Source organism: Amblyraja radiata, chromosome 11 (assembly GCF_010909765.2).
Source record: "Amblyraja radiata isolate CabotCenter1 chromosome 11, sAmbRad1.1.pri, whole genome shotgun sequence".
Classification (NCBI taxonomy): Eukaryota; Metazoa; Chordata; class Chondrichthyes; order Rajiformes; family Rajidae; genus Amblyraja; species Amblyraja radiata.
Genome location: NC_045966.1, coordinates 58,551,921 through 58,569,484, shown reverse-complemented (window position 1 = coordinate 58,569,484; position 17,564 = coordinate 58,551,921). Strand labels below are relative to the sequence as shown.

The window sequence follows — 17,564 nt, the reverse complement described above, 5'->3', positions numbered from 1 at the left end:
CATTGCTACTTGTTTGCATATCGTTCATTCATCTGTTCTATATCTCTCTACATCACCATCTATATCTCTCGTTTTCCTTTCCCCTGAATCTCAGTCTGAAGAAGGGTTTCGACCCGAAACGTCACCTATTCCTTTTCTCCTGAGATGCTGCCTGTCCTGCTGAGTTACACCAGGTTTTGTGTCTCTCTTCAGGCCAAGGATGTCACAGGTTCTGTTCTTTATCTGTGTGCACTTATCCAGATGTCAGTAGCAATGCTGAATTAGTTTCAACGCCTTGGTTAGAAGAGGAAGAAGCATGACAGGACACAAATTATGAATCTCTGCTGTGAACTGTACTGTGTAAAGGTGTCAGGTGAGGAGTTTCTTCATGAAGGGTCTCAAGGTGGAACAGTCAGCTAAGTCACACTGCCTCTATTCACACCTCAAGAGTTCCTTGTCGACACTGCCACAAATAGTGACAGCATTACTAAATCTGCATTCTGCCACCACCTTCAAAAACATGGTGCATAAGAAGAAATTATCATACTTCAGGAAAGTAGGGCCTTAAACAATTTCCTGCTGTTGAAAACTGGATAGTTGCCTTGAGTCTTATTGACATCTATTCACAATGTACTGACTCACTCCTTCTTCCTCAACACTGTCTGAACCTGAATCCGATTGTATGCAACCATGTTGTCATACTCGATCGTGAAGTGAGCCTCTAACTATATCTCCACATCACTTGTCAGACTCTGTCTCAGCTCTTCTGCTGTGAAACACTCAACCATGCCCTTCTTATGACTAGACTTGATCATTCCAATAATTGTCTATTGTCTGTGTCCTAACCTGTACAAACTGGCCTCACATCTGTCTTCACTGGTGCGGACTGGCCTCTGGTTAAGTCATGGTCCCATTTATTTTTAAATTTCAAACTCTCCTGTTGCCTCATGTCATCCGATTTCTCCTCCAAATCAGACAATTATCCATCTCCAGTCTTGATTGTTGCAATCTTGGCAACAGTGCATTTACCCCTGAAACTCTTGTAACCTATCTTCTACACTAATCCATTGGCAATCCACTCAAGTATCTCCACTGGCAGCTTGGTGCCAACTTTAATGATATCCTGTTATGTACCTTGGCACATTTTGCAACATTGAAGTTGCTGTCTTGCTATTGTTGGTAATTGTAAGACACAAGGAATCAGTTTTAGTTCTTGTTTCCTGCAATCTTAAGGCCTGTCCCACTTAGGCGACTCTTTAGGTGACTGCCAGGGAGTAATGTTAATGGAATTGACCTACTACACCTGGCGACAACCTACCACAACATCTACAACAACCTACGACAACCTCCGACAGCAAAATTGTTGTCACTATCGGCAAATAATTTTCAACATGTTGAAGGTTTTGTGGCAGTCGCCTGTAGTCGCCCAAAAAATGGCCTAATTGGGACAAGCCCAAGTTCTCCTTCTGCATCATGCCTTTTGAAGGGGATCACTGAATGTAGGATCCAATAATACTCAACACCGATTAACCTCGGAAATTCAGATGAAGAGAGAACTATTGTAAAGATTGCAGAAAAAATATATAATTCATATGCTTTCTCGATTAAAATATTAAAATAGCAGTTATTTAGTGAGTGTGATTACCTCAAGACTAAGGCTTCACAACATTCCTCAGCTGCTGGTTGTGGTCCTATTTGCCCTTTGTATCCTACGTGAATGAAAGTAGCGACACGTTATTAAAGTGGTAAAAATGACATATGCATTGCATGCCACCATCAGCCAGGGGATTGAACATAGGAGTTTGGAAATCTGTTGCAGATTTATAGAACTTTGTTGTGCCACATTTGGAGCAATGTGTAGAGTCTGGTTATCTCACTTCGGGAAGCTTTTGGAGTGGGAGAGGTTTACCAGTATGCTGCCTGGATTAGAGAGCATTGGTTATAAGGAGAGGTTGGACAAACTTGGATTGTTTTCTCGCGAGCATCAGAGGTTGAGCTTTATAAAATTATGCGAGGCGTAGATGGGCTAGACGGTCTGAACTTTTTTCCCCAGAGTAGAAATGTAAAATACCAGAGAGCATAGCTATAATGTCAGACTTAAAAGAGAGGTGGAGGGGGGGGGGTTCAGGATTTTACACAGAGTGTGATGGGTAGCTTGAATGTGCTGCTAGAGGTGGTGGTGGAAGCAGATATAATAGTGGCATTTGGGTCTTTTAGATCGACATATGAATAGGGAATGGAGGGTTATGGAGCATGTGTAGGCAGAAAGGATTAATATGAATGGGCATCATGGGCCGAAGGGCCTGTTACTACACTGTACTGTTCTGTGTTCCAACCTGAGTTAACCTGCCCACTCTAACAACCATCCAGCTTGACTTTATTGTACTCCTCTGTAATCGTTAGCTAATCTTGGCCATCACAGCACTGGGGAGTGCTAACATTGACTTCACTTTTCCTTATGCAATTTGGTTATATGGTTATTAACCTCATTCTGATTCTTCAACCTGTTGACCATTCTTTATATATGGAACTAAATGCTGAGTGAGGTCAATTGGGCATTTGTCCCTGGTTGGACCTCACAGAGCAAGTCTATTCAACGTGTACTTTGGCTAATTAGGTTTCTCTCAGTTTTAGCTCCTACCTCTTGTTTCTTGATGCTGACCCTGAGGTTCCTTCCTGTTACTGACCTGCATTATTCTTCCTTGTTGCAGCTCTGAATGAACCCACCATCGATTATGGCTTTCAGCGGTTGCAGAAGGTTATTCCCAGGCATCCGGGTGACCCAGAGCGATTGCCAAAGGTCAGTCACACAACTTTTCCAATCGTACATCTCCGACACAGTAATGTTGCAAGGCTGGGTAAGCACATCACTTTCAATAAGCGGGACTACCAAAACAGGTTGAAAATGAGATCGACCATCCAAACCATACAGGTAGTACAGCTCGTTCAAGAAGGAACTGCAGATGCTGGAAAATGGAAGGTAGACAAAAGTGCTGGAGAAACTCAGCGGGTGAGGCAGCATCTGAAGAAGGGTTTCAGCCCGAAACGTTGCCTATTCCTTCGCTCCATAGATGCTGCCTCACCCGCTGAGTTTCTCCAGCACTTTCGTCTACCTTTGAGGTAGTACAGCTCTCTGGTTTTTGGTGGAACGATATATCCTCCCATGGGTGGCATGGTGGAGCAGGGTTAGAGTTGCTGCCTTAAGGGCTTGTCCCACTTAGGAGACCTAACTGGCAACCTCTGGTGACCTTGCTCGCCACCCAAGGTTTCCATGAGGTCACAGGAGGTTTTGGTCACTCTCCCTAATGGTCGAAAGTGGTCTCCGTGTGGTCGAGGCTTCATCTAGGTTGCTGCTATTTTTTCATCATGATTAAAACCGGCCTCGGCTAAAAATAGGTTGCCGTTTTAAAAATCGATAATTTTGTAGTCGCAGGTCTAGTCGAAGCCGGTTGTGATGCTAGTCGAAGGTAGTCAAGGGAGATCAAAGGTAATACCTTCGGGTGGAAAAAAATTGGTTGAAAAAAGGTAAATGTAAACATAAGCATGTGACCTCTGTCACTCCTGGGCGTGCTCAATCATAGTTGGAGAGTTCTTTTAGCAGAGGAATCTTGAACAAATGATGGCTCCCAAAAGGCAGACTCGCAGGGGTAGGGCACAACCCTCCAAAATGCCTGCCATGCATGTGTTGCACACCCAGGAGGAGGAATGGCAGGAGGACATGCCACAGGAGTTGGTAGCCCTGCATGAGCGACCCCTGGAAGAGGAGAACAGAGAGGTAGTCAATGTCCCATCCTCCATCCCATCATTCCCTGCCACATTTGAAGGCAGCAAAAGTGTAAAGATTTTAAATGCAGACAAATCCTCCTCTTGCAACACATTCATCAGGTTATCATACTGTCCAAGCCTCAATCTTCTTTGCAAGAGGGGTTTCACCCACTGACACCTCTTCTTGTGCTTCCTCTTCACCCTTGTCCTTTCCCTTCTGCCTTTCTTGAAAGGCTGATGAAGCAAAAGGGCTGCTGCTGACAGCAGTAGATGTACTTTTTGTAACATCCACCTAACTTGTTCCTCCCTGCTCTCATGGTTCAGAATGATTTAAAAAAAAAACCTGGGAGGCTTTTATTGTAAGAAAAAAAATGCATTCATGACATAATTTCATAATTTGTGATCATCTGATCTGTAACCAGTCGACACTGGTTGTTGTTGGTTTACAGTTTAGTTGTTTGAGGTCAAAGGGGGTTATTGTTCAATTGCGGACCAATTTAACAGAGACCCATCCTCGTGTGAAAGGTGCATGGTCGAAGACAGTTTTCAACATAGTCGAAGGAGGTCGCTGTAGGTCGAAGGAGGTTTTCTTCATAGTCGAAGAACGTTTTCAACATATGCGTGGGAGGTCGTAGGAGGTTGCAGGTCACCTCGACCTTGATTTTTGTTTGGGTGGCAGGCAAGGTCACCAGATGTTGCTGTTTAGGTCTCCTAAGTGGTACAGGCCTGCAGCGACAGAGACCCGGGTTCGATCCTGTCTACGATCCTGTAAATATGGAGTTTGTACGTTCTCCCCGTGACCTCTGTGGGGTTTCTCCGTTGGTTTACTCCCACAATCCAAACATGTACAGGTTTGTAAGTTAATTGGCTTGGTGTAAATGTAAAAATTGTTCATTGTGTATGTAGGATAATGTTAATGTGGTGTGGACTCGGTGGGCCGAAGGGCCTGTTTCCTTGATGTTTCTCTAAACTAAACTAAACTAAATGTGATGTCTATTAATGTCCAGTCACTATTATTCTCCTCTCCTGAAAAGAGAGATTTCCCATTTATACGGTGGCACTTACACCACAGTGATATATGGTAGTTGTTGTTCTAGAATGGTAAACTTGGCAAACAGCAAGAGTTACTCATGAATTACTCCAGCATTTTGTGTCTGGTAAGATCTCATAAGTAGCATTGTGATAATGATCAGACAGGTTATCGATGCTGGTTGAGGGATTAGAACATTGGAAATGTGGCCCACCCTTCTATACTGGTGCTGCAGGGTGTGTGCATGGCCACCCCAGGGGCAGGCAGGGTGCTGGCATGATTCTCTGACATGTGGTGTTACAGGCATTGGACAGTCTGCACCACCTTCCCCCAATGGGTCTGGCTTCAGTCAAGTGTGGACAGCGATTAATGCTGCCGCTTCGACTGGGATTTGATCCCCACCTCTGATATTGTTTGCACGGTGATCAGAGTGAGTCCAAGCACAAATTGTGGAAACAACACCTCATATTTCGCTTGGGCAGCTTACACCACAGCGGTATGAATATTGACTTCTCTAACTTCAAGTAACCCTTGCTTTCCCTCTCTCTCCATCCTTTCCCCTTGGCCACTTCTCCGACTGTCCTTGTTTACATTTTATCTCTGTTTGCTTTGTTGTTACTTTCTCCTCGCTAACAATGGTCTATTCTACATTTTTCTCGATCCCTGTGTCACAATTTCACACCTTACACTTCCTTATCTCTGTATCTCCCTCTCCCCTGACTCAGTCAGAAGAAGGGTCTCAACCCGAAACATCACCAATTCCTTCAATCCAGAGATGCTGCCTGTCCCGCTGAGTTACTCCAGCATTTATCTCATATTACCTTGGTTACTATGGGGTTTCGGCCCGAAACGTCGCCTATTTCCTTCGCTCCATAGATGCTGCAGCACCTGCCGAGTTTCTCCAGCATTTTTGTGTACCCCTGGTTACTATGTTGGCTCACCTCCCACATCCCAAAGGTCTACTGGCAAGTAAGTAGCTACCACTAGTTATCCCTTAGTGTTAACAAATGGCAAAACATAATCGAGGGGGTGCTGTGCAAGAGAATAAGATTTTGCGACATTTTATGGAACTGCTTTGCAGGGAACTTGCATGAACTTCAAGAGCTGACTGGCCTCTTCCCGCATTATAATGTAAATAAGAAAGCATGGACTGGGAGCTGCCTTCGGTTGAAAGCTTCAGCACCAGGCTTGCGCTGAATTCTCCCATCTCATGCATGCAAATGCAATCCATCTGTAATGAGGTGAGCGGTGGTCAAGACTTCAATGCCAAGAGCCGTCGGTGCCAACTGCTGCAATGACTCGCTCAACATAGACTGGCACAAGATACCACAGATACATTGGGCCACCAGGAGAGAAGCCAGGCTGCCTTCCAGCAGGGCAGGTTTACTGACCATATGTACACCCATGTTCACTATTCAGCATGTGTCCCAAGCCAGTTACTCATGATGAGCTGGGCTAACAGCATTCACTGGGCTAACATCACACCAGAGGTTTGTCAGTGGCAACAGTCCCTCATTAGGAGGGTCAACATTGTGCAGGCAGAGCAGTGTCATTCTGGAGAGCAAGGTAGAGAGAACAGTCTGCAAGAGCTTGTGTAATAAGTTGTGCCAACTGTTTTTGATGGATGTAGAAAAACATCGTCACATTGTTTTAATAATTAGATTTATCGTAGTGGATGAAATATCAATCAGCATTTCTTGCTTGTGATGAATTCTGCATGGGCAATTAATATATGTACAGAACTCTGCTACAGCTACTGTTTGGTCAAATGAACACAGAAGGATTTAGAAGTGTGTGACAGGCCAGTCATTGTCTACAGAAAGAGAAGGCAGTTTACCTTCTCAGGCAACAAAAACCACAAAGGGGCAGGCAGCATCTCTGGAAGACATGGATAAGTTACGATTTGGGTCAGGATCTTTCTTCAGATTCTTGTGTCTGCAGTGTATCTTCCCAGGACATGTTTATAGAGGTTTGTTAGGAATTTGTAGGAAGGAACTGTAGATGCTGGTTTACACCAAAGACAGACACAAAATGCTGGAGTAACTCAGCGGGACAGGCAGCATCTCTGGAGAGAAGGAATGTGACGTTTCGGGTTGAGACCCTTCTTCGGAATGAGAGTCGGGGAGAGTCAGTCAGTCATATCTCAAGATTCCCTCGCCCCTGACTCAGTCTGAAGAAGGGTCTCGACCCGAAACGTTACCCATTTCTTCTCTCCGGAGAAGCTGCCTGTCCCGCTGAGTTACTCCAGCATTTTGTGTCTTATCTTTTGTTCGGCATTTGATATATGGAAATGTAAACTTCCGCAGCCCTTAATAAATTATGGAATAAACCATTCTTATTCCATATAAATATATTAAATGTGCCTCAAGGGTGGTTATGCTTCTTGGGGCACGCCTCCCACCCTCTTTATTTCACTATGTGAGCACATCCACCCATGTCTTTCTTTCTCATTTGTTTGTCTAGCTTGTATTCCCAGGGAACAGATTGATGAGGATTATAACTTTCTGTAAAAATCTGGGCCACAAGAATTAATTGGTCTGATCATTTTGAGGAATGTGTCAGTAAAAACATTTTTTTCTATTTATTTTGCAATGATGGCACTAGAGTTTGCTTGTTACGATCCAATATCATCCATTACAATCGCTCCTCTCTTGTCAATGTCTATTCCAAGTAGTGTATGCCTTGATTGTACTTATGTCCAGTATGATTTGACTGGATAGCATGCACAACAAAGTATTCACTCTATCTCAGTACATGTGACATTGATAAACCAATTCCAATGTATTCCCCTTAACTACATTCACACTGTTTGTCCGAGCTCTTCCTAGTCCCAGAAACGCTATGCTAGAAATTGGCAATATTTTCTTCAGACTGAATCTGGTGACTTTTGCCTTTGGATGTGTTCAGAAATACAAGGAGGAACTTAACCTGTTGGTGACATCTGTTGACGGAGTTACCTCACTGCACCCCATCGTTTTCCATGCTGATTGGGTCATAAGGTCAAAAGGTCATCAGTGATAGGAGTAGAATTAGGCCATTCGGCCCCATCAAGTCTACTCTGCTATTCAGTCATGGCTGATCTATCTCTCCCTACTAACCCCACTCTCCTGCCTTCTTCCCGCAACCCCTGACACCCGTACTAATCAAGAATCTATCTATCTCTGCCTTAAAAATATCCACTCACTTGGCCTCTACAGCCTTCTGTGGCAAATAATTCCACAGATTCACCACTATTGTGGGTCTCTTGTCTTATCCGCACAGGTGCTGAATGCAGTGAAAGAATAAAGACCACGCATCCCTTACTTCCAATTTAACATTATCAAAATCTTCGCAACAACTTCATGGCCGATGCATGTTTAAAGCATGCATACACAGCATGCCTTGGTGCATGGTAGAATCCCGTATCATTGGTATTGCTATTGCTCTTTAGTTTAGTTTAGTTTAGTTTAGAGACACAGCACGGAAGCAGGCCCTTCGGCCCACTCTGGATGTCGACTCTGCATGCCGCGCAGAGATCCCTGCACATTAATACTATCCAATGCACACTAGGGACATAAATTTACATTTATACCAAGCCAATTTACCTACAAACCTGTACGTCTTTGGAGTGTGGGAGGAAACCGTAGATCCTGGAGAAAACCCACTCAGGTCATGGGGAGAACATACAAACTCAGTACAGACAGCACCCGCAGTCAGGATTGAACCCAGGTCTCTACTGCTGTGCTATTTATTATTTTCACATGGGCTGATTTACAGTGGAAAATTTCAATGAAAATATTAAAGGTACATAAAAATGCTGGAGAAACTCAGTGGGTGAGGCAGCATCTATGGAGCGAAGGAATAGGTGACGTTTCGGGTCGAGACCCTTCGATTTTTCCAGCATCTGCAGTTCCTTCTTAATGAAAATATGAATGTCTGATTGACCAGATCATCTTGTTCACTGATATATGTTGATGGATGATAGTTAGTAAGTGCTGACCATTCATTGCTAGTAATGTAGATGATATAGATGGTAGCTCTGAGTTTTGGTAGTCACTAGAAACTGGACAGCAAGAATCAAGAGACATTGAGGCTATATTTCAGCTTCATTTCCTGAGTAGAGCAGACTGCCTGCCTGCACTGGTAGAATCAAATACCGCAGAAGCAGTCCGTCCAGCCCGGAGTCCATTCAGATCATCCGCCATCCCTTTGCACCAATCCTGTATTCAACTCGTTCTACTCTCTCCACATTCCAACCAGTGTCCCCAGATTCAACCACTCTTCTCTGTACTAGGGGTGATTTACAGTAGCCAACTAATCAAACAACCTGCGCGTCTCTGGGATGTGGGAAGAAACTGGAGCAGCTGGTAGAAATGTGCATGACACAGAGAGTGGTGGGTGTATGGAACGAGCTGCCTGGGGAGGTAGTTGAGGCAGGGACTGTCCCAACGTTTAAGAAACAGTTAGACAGGTACATGGATGTGACAGGTTGGGAGTGATATGGGACAAATGCCGGCAGGTGGGACTGGTGTAGCAGGGACATGTTGGCCGGTGTGGGAAAGTTGGGCCGAAGGGCCTGTTTCCACACTATGACACGATGTCGCAGGAAAAAGGTGGAAACTCCACACCACTGGAGGTCAGGACTGAGCCCAGGTCACTGGAGTTAGGAAGCAGCAGGTCAATTCTTACGGAACCTATCACCAACTATTCCAATGATAAAAATGGGCTGATCATTGGGCAGATACCACAGAGGCTCAGTGTGATCTGCTGGATGACCAACCTGCTGTTGTGAGCATTGTCTTCATTAGGTCCAGTTGGGCATGCCCGATATCCAGGGTCAAGTCGCATTTATTGTCATATGCACAAGTGCAGTGAGGTCCAGGTACAATGGGAATCTTACTTAGATCAGTATCACAGTCACAGAGATGCGGACAGCACACACACCCATGAATTACAGATAAAGGACACACACATCTACAAGACAGTGAATGGAAAAAGTCAGGCCTAAAATCAAAACACGAGTGCAAAAACCCACGGTTGAAAAACAAGTGCATGGTCATGTCAGGGGTGGTCTATAATGTTCCATTGCCAAGAGGATTAGGGTTATAGTGATATTGTTATTGGTTTATATTGTCACTTGTACTGAAATGAGTTTAGTTTTATTTTAGTTTAGAGATACAGCGTGGAAACAGGCCCCTCGGCCCACCGAGTCCGCACTGACCAGTGAACCACACACACTAACACTATCCTATACTCACTAGGGACAATTTTACATTTCTACCAAGCTAGTTAATTTACAAACCTGTATGTCTTTGGCGTGTGGGATGAAACCGAAGAATTTGGAGAAACCTACACAGGTCATGGGGAGAACGTACAAACTCCGTACAGACAGCACCTGTAGTCAGGATCGAACCTGGGTCTCTGGCGCTGTAAAGGGCCTGTCCCACGAGCATGCGACCTGCATGCGGCAAGCGCGACCTAAAGGGCCGGTCCCACCAGCATGCGCCTGCATGCGGCAAGCGCGACCTAAAGGGCCGGTCCCACCAGCATGCGCCTGCATGCGGCAAGCGCGACCAAACCAGAAGCGGGGGCCGCGCGGAGGTCGAGTTAATGAAATTAAGTTTGAGCGAAGTCCGCGGGAAGTTCGTGCGTGACTTATGGCGTCGAGGCGGCTGCGGGCCGGCAGGCGGAATTTTTAAACACGGTCAGTTTTTCGGAGCGATGTCGGGACCAGCTCCGCACAACTCCATACGGCTCCGGCGATCGAAGTGGGACCGGCCCTGCGAGGCCGTACGGCACAAGCGACCACATTAGGTCGTGCTTGCCTCATGCAGGCGCATGCTGGTGGGACCGGCCCTTTAGGTCGTGCTTGCCGCATGGAGTCACATGCTCGTGGGACTGGCCCTTAAGGCAGTAGCTCTACTGCTGCGCCACCGTGCCACCCCACAGTGAAAATGCAGTGAGAAACTTTGTTTGCATGCTATACCTAATTATACCATACCTCAGTACAAACGAGCCATGCATAAGTTCACCAAGTAGTGCAAAGATAAAAATACCAGAGTGCAGAATGTTGTGTTACAGGAACCATGCACAGAAAGATCCCACCTACTAAATGAATGGCAACTAAATAATTTCATTGTGATCTTGTTGAATAGAGCTGAGAGATCTTCGATGCCCAGCCACGAGGATGCTATGCAAACGTTTCACCCGAATGGTTGCACTACGCTCTCGTTGTACAAGAGTACTGGGAGCAAGACCCTGGAGGAAAGAGCGTAGTTAGAAGTATATGGGCCAGAGGAGGAAATTGGTAGAATATGCATTTACATTTTAAATGGCTTTATGTACTTGGCCTCAAAACTTTGCTTGGCTGTGTGCAGAAGGCCGCGGGGAAATAAATATTTAAATGCTTTAATTTAAAAACAAACTAACCCAATTGCCAGCGATGAACTGGAAGGCCTATGATTATCTGGGCTTGAACACATCAGGGTCTGTTGTAAGACTGAGCTGAACCTCTGTCCAAAGTTCTACTCCCTGGTGAGCCCATGATGAATTACGAGTGAATTATTGCCTAAGCTAAAGTTGGCAGGGTTCGCTTGACAGGAAGCAAACGCGATGAATAGATAGAGAGTAAAGGGGTCAGTTCATATCAAGCTGACAAACATATCTTACTTGTCAAGGCAGTTCATGCAGTGACTGGACGGGGGCAGGGCTGGATAGATTTCCTTCAGATCCCATCAATAGATTTGCATTGCACTTGCCTTCTTTAAAAAGCAGTTGGCAGTCGACGCCTTGATCCCAGCATGTGCCAGGGTTTTATCAAGAAGATACAGGGGCTCTTGTACATTATGTCAGAAGGCGCTGATTTGATCATTACATGACAGGGGTATCACAGAGAGATTCTGTTCAGAGTGGTTAGATTGCACCCAGTGTCATGGCTGCCTCACAAGCAGGGTTTGATAAAAGACAAAACTCAGTGGAGAGAAAGGAGAACAGCGTTTGTGTGCTTTGCTCCTTCGAGCTGCAAAATACCAGGCAAATTGATCCTCTGGGACTAGTAAATACACATTACTTTATCTTGTACTTCATGTCCATGGCTTTCATATACCCCTGAGCCCTGATAGAACAACAATAGTTAATAGACTAAAAAGAGTAATTACAAGCACCTTTTCCACACTTCCAGCTTGACTGACTTTGTCTGACCTTATACTTTTTACCTCATCTCATCTGGCTGCTATATTTTTGATTCAATTTGCATAGCCTGTGTTGTATGTAGTAATACATGATCTTTAGTTAATGTCACCTGTCAAAGATTTTTACACGGGTGCTGTTTTAAAAAAAAACTCCCATTACAGAAACAAAACCAGATAAACGTGAGCCATCAGCTAATGCTAGTGTACAAAGTGATCAAAACTGCAAAGGGATGGCAAAATATCCAGGACCCCGAAACGTCACCGATTCCTTTCCTCCAGAGATGTTGTCTGACCTGCTGAGTTATTCCAGCTTTTTGTGTCTGTATCCACGATGGGATAGGTATGGAAACACGGAAGAGATCTGTAGGATGAGATAGGGAAAGAAAAGAGCCTGGGATGGGACGGAGATGGAAAGAACAAGGAGCCTTTGGAAAAATGGAAAACGGTTCGAAATGTGGAGTCCTGGCTGGGACAGTATTTATGTGCTGACACAGAGTGGAAAGGCTGACTCAGTCTGGATGCAGCACCATGAGTCCAAAGCCTAGGTAAAGGTTCGAAAGAGATGCTCGAATATGTGCAGCTCTGCTGGTGTTTAACCTGCTGTAGCCAAAGAATAACCTTACACAGAGGACTAATTGGTTCCCATAACTTCACCACCTGGAATCATTTTAACCGTTTGGCTTGCACGATTGTCTATAGCTGTTTGGGAACAGGAAGAAGCTATTCAATCTCTTAAGCATGCTTCCCTATTCAATTGGAACAAGGCTGCTGCATACCTCAACTTGGTCTTTGCTCCATATCCCTTAATATCCTAACTAAATAAAATAAATCTATAGTGAAATGTGCAAAGGAAGGCCAATTGGCACAACCAGTCTCTGCTGCTTACAATACATGACCCTTCTCCCATAACTTCATTTCCAGCTCTCTCTACTTTACCTTCTCTTCCTTTATGCTCCTTGTATGTTTATATCGCTCCCCCTTAAGTAGATTCATGCATTTCACCTCAGCCCTCCCGTAGTAGCAAATTCCAAATCCCACTGTTCTCTGGGCAAAGATGTTTCCTGAATTCCCCATTGGGTGTATTGGCAGCAAGCTTACATATACCTCCAAGTTGATGGAATTTTCATTTGGCCCCAACAGCTTCCTGAGTAAGCAAGTTTCCGATTTCTCCCACCGTTAATGTGAAGAAGCATTTCCTGATACCATCCTTGAGAGGCCCAGCTATAATTTCAGCCGCTAAACCTCTCCCTGCGTCCCAGATTCTACGAGTAACTGGCTCGCCATGTTTCTGCACTTCCCTGGAGAATTCTGCAGCTGCTTGGTACTGGTTTCATTTTCTATAGCCTGCCAGAATGGGTTTGCCTGGTTCCAGGTTTTCACTGCCAGGCTTATCATCTCAGAGCCAAGTCCATACCTCTCCGATCAGGATGATGGATCTATCAGGTGAAGAGATTCACAATTGTCCAAACAAGTTATTCCTTCGCTAAGCTGCCACTTTCCATTTCCTCCACTCTTGTTAAATCAAATTAATTTCAATTGAAATACTGCATCGTTAGTCAAAAATATTTGACCTTTCAAGATAGACATAAAAAGCTGGAGCAACTCAGCAGGTCAGGCAGCATCTCTGGAGAAAAGGAATAGGTGACGTTTTGGATCGCGACTGAGTTGGATGATCAGCCATGATCATATTGAATGGTGGTGCAGGCTCGAAGGGCCGAATCGCCTACTCCTGCACCTATTTTCTATGTTTCTATGTTTCTATGTTTCTTCAGACTGAAGATTTCTTCGGATTAAACCAGCATCTGCAGTTCCTTCTTACACTTGACCTTTCAAGAATTGGCTACATGCAATGCTTGTAAATGCAAACGTGTGTTCGGATGAGAGTCTTAATTAAACATTGTCTTACGTTGAATGGAAAGTAGTCAGATTACAATTCACGGCTCGTGTGTTTATAGTAAAGGTGAAATTTTTTTCTGCTCAAAGCATCAGTGACATGTGGGTGTCAAAAATAATGTGCTGGAGGAAAAGAATGGGTCAGGCAGCACCTGTGGAGGGAAATGGACCGACCACATCTCAGGTTGCAACTTTTCATCAGACTGATGGAATTTAGGGGGGGAATTGCTGATAGAAAAAGATGATTGAAAAAGGTGGAGCAAGAGTGTGTGAATATTGGATGCAGGTGGTTTATAGGCAGATAGATCAGGTGGGAGTGACAAGGTTGGAGGAAGTAACCAAGGCTGGAGAAAGCAATAGCCCTGTCCCACGGTACGAGTTCATTCCAAGAGCTCTCCCGAGTTTAAAAAAAATCAAACTCGTGGTAAGCACGGAGAATGAACGTAGCGGGTACGTCGGAGCTTGGGGACGTCTCTTTGCAGCTCGTAACGCTAACGCCAGGTACTCGGGAAGCCTCACCAACGGCAGGTAAGCTCGGGAAGACTCGTGACGATTTTTCAACATGTTGAAAAATGTCCACGAGAGCCCCGAGTACCGACAAGTGGCCATTACCGTAAATCTCCGAGTTTGAATCAGGGCAAACTCGGGAGAGCTCTTGGAATAAACTCGTACTGTGGGACAAGGGTTTAACCAAGGCTGGAGAAAGTAACTAAGGCTGGCAGAGATTGTAGAGTGTAGAGAATGGAGGGACACTGTTGGGAAAAGCAAAAACACCTTGTTGTAGACCAAGTGTAATATCGGGATATGGGCAATAATTGCTCTTTTGATTCTACACCTCTTTAATGTAACTGATCACTGGCCCATGTTACAACAGAGCTATGGGGAGAATGTTTCACAAGATAGGTGTTGGAAAGAAAGCAATTGTAAGAATATCTTGTGTAGGAAGGAACTGCAGATGCTGGTTTACACCGAAGATAGACATAAAATTCTGGAGTAACTCAGCGGGACAGGGAGCTACCTCTGGAGGGAAGGGATAGGTGATGTTTCGGGTTGAGTCCCTAATGGCCCTGTCCCACCGTACAAATTAATTACAAGAGCTCTCCCGAGTTTGCCCTGATTCGAACTCGGAGATTTATGGTAATGGCCACTCGTCGGTACTCGGGGCTCTCGTGGACATTTTTCAACATGTTGAAAAATCTTCACGAGTCTTACCGAGCTTACCTGCCGTTAGCGAGTCTTCCCGAGTACCTGCCGTTAGCGTTACGAGACGCTAAGAGACGTCCCCGAGCTCCGACGTACCCGCTACGTTCATTCTCCGTGCTTGCCATGAGTTCAATTTTTTCTTTAACTCTGGAGAGCTCTTGGAATGAACTCGTACCGTGGGACAGGGCCATTATTCAGACTGAGAGTCAGGGGAGAGGGAAACGAGATAGTAAAGGGTACAGAGAGAATGTAACGTGTGTAGACAACAGATCAAAACAGATGAATATCTCGCCGGCTTTGTAAGCTGTTTCATGAATAAAACACCTTTGTTGATAGTTATTCATATTAATTATTGACTATTTCCCATATCAGAGAGAGTGCATGAAAAATATACTAGTGCATTGTAAATCAAAGACCTGGAAAATCTCAAAGCAGTGGCAGAGTTGATCAATATATCCTCAATTTCGAAAAAGCATGTTAATTTGAAGCCCTGGAATGTATTGTTGATTTGCTCTGCACCTGCAGACAATGCACTAATTTTCATCATTGCTACTTTTATAGAACACTAAACTACGAATGAGTGCTTTTAAAATATAAAAAATGTTAACCTCGAACATAGATGGGGAGAAGGCAGGAGAATGAGGTTGAGAGAGAAACATATGATTGAATGGCAGAGTATATAGCTCAAATGGCCTAATTCTGCTCCTATCACTTATGAACTTATAATGTCTATGAGAATTTCTAATTAACTGATATTATGTTGGATGCCATTATATGGCACAGTGCTTATGTTTTCACTTTTCCAACTGATAAAACTCTTGCAGATTAGACGCAGGGGTGGAGTGTCCAGAATCTGAAGTCAGTCATAAAATAAGGCAGACACAACAAAATCTGGAGTAACTCAGTGGGTCAGTCACCATCTCTGGAGAAAAGGAATAGGTGACATTTTCACCAGAGATGATGCCTGACCCGCTGAGTTACTCCAGATTTTTGTGTCTGTCTACGGTTTAAACCAGCATCTGCAGTTCCTCCCTACACATGAAACAAGGCAATGGCCGTTCAGAACTGTGTTGAGAAGACGTTCCTTCACCCAGAGGGAAATACACCTTTAGAACTCTCTACCCAAAGTGGGAAATTGTTGCTGAGTAAACTGAGAAGGGATTGATATGGTTTAGTTTAGTTTAGAGATACAGCACGGAAACAGGCCCTTCGGTCCACCGAGTCCGCACCGACCAGCGATCCCCGCACATTAATAACTACCCAAATTAGGGACAATTTAACATTTTATACCAAGCCAATTAACCTACAAACCTGTACATCTTTTGAGTGTGGGAGGAAACCAAAGATCTCGGAGAAAACCAACACAGGTCACGGGGAGAACGTACTAACTCTGTACAGACAGCACCCGTAGACGGAATCGAACCCGGGTCTCTGCTGCTGTAAGCGTTGTAAGGCAGCTCCTCTACTGCTGTGTCATCGTGCAGCCCATCATTGGAGTGATGCAGCTAGTAGAGCCACTTCCTCACAGCATCAAGGGCCTGTCCCACTTGGGCGACCTAATCCACGAGTTCGGGTGAGTTTGCCCTCGACACATACTCGCAGCATGGTCGACATGAGGTTGTAGGAGGTCTTCGTAACACTCCTTCATGCTCAAGAGTGGTCTCCGCGTACTTGAGGCCTCAGCTAGGTCGCGGCAGTTTTTTCAATGTTAAAAAATGCCCGCGAGTAAAAAAAGGTCGCCATGGAAAAAATCGATACTTTTTTTACTCATAGGTTTAGTCGTAGTAGGTCATAGTAGGTCGGCATGTTAGTCGTAGGTAATCGAGGGTAACCGAAGGTAGTCATAGATAATCTTCATCAAAGTCGAAGGGAGGTCGAAGGAGATCGAAGGAGGTCGTCTTCACTCTCCACTATTCGGTGTCCAATTTTCCCGAAGTCGGTTGTAGCTAGTCGTAGCTAGTCAAAGCTGGTCTTCAACATAGTCGAAGGAGGTCTTCAACATGTCATTTTTTCAAACTCTTCTAAACTCGCCAATTAGGTCGCACAAGTGGGACAGCCCCTTCAGTCACCCAGGTGCAGACCTGGCTTCCAGTGTTGTTTGTATGGACATGAAATAACTTATTTCTCTCTGCAACCACGTGGGTTTTCTCCGGGTTCTCTGGTTTCCCCCCCACATCTCAAAGATCGGTTAATTTGTCACTACAAACTGTCCCTCATGCGTAGATAATTCATAGAATCTGGTGGGGATTGGATGCCAATGTGGCGAAAATGCAATGGGATTAGTGTGGGTTAGTGCAAATGTGTGTTTGGTGCTCAGTTGTACGGTGGACTGAAGTTCCTGTTTCTGTGCTCTATGAAACTGTTGCTGAGGTAGAAGGCAAGCCGTGATCTTGTTGCATGGCAGCGCATGCATGAGAGACTGAAAGGTCCACACCTGTGTCTCTGTCTCATGTTCCTGCTTCTGCTTTTTGTTCCTGCATATTATTGCATTCTATTATTCACTCAGGGACGTAAACAGCAAACAG

The 17,564-nt window shown here is 44.9% G+C and overlaps 1 protein-coding gene across 4 annotated transcripts in view; it reads left to right on the top strand.

Annotated features, from left to right (window-relative positions):
- The window catches only part of ebf1 (EBF transcription factor 1), a 481,808-nt gene that overhangs the window by 387,381 nt on the left and 76,863 nt on the right, over nucleotides 1-17,564 (top strand). For all 4 annotated transcript variants that reach the window (XM_033029979.1, XM_033029980.1, XM_033029982.1 and 1 more), the window contains exon 11: nucleotides 2,691-2,779. In XM_033029979.1, the coding sequence (XP_032885870.1) occupies nucleotides 2,691-2,779 (89 nt within the window). The remainder of the gene's footprint in view (nucleotides 1-2,690; nucleotides 2,780-17,564) is intronic.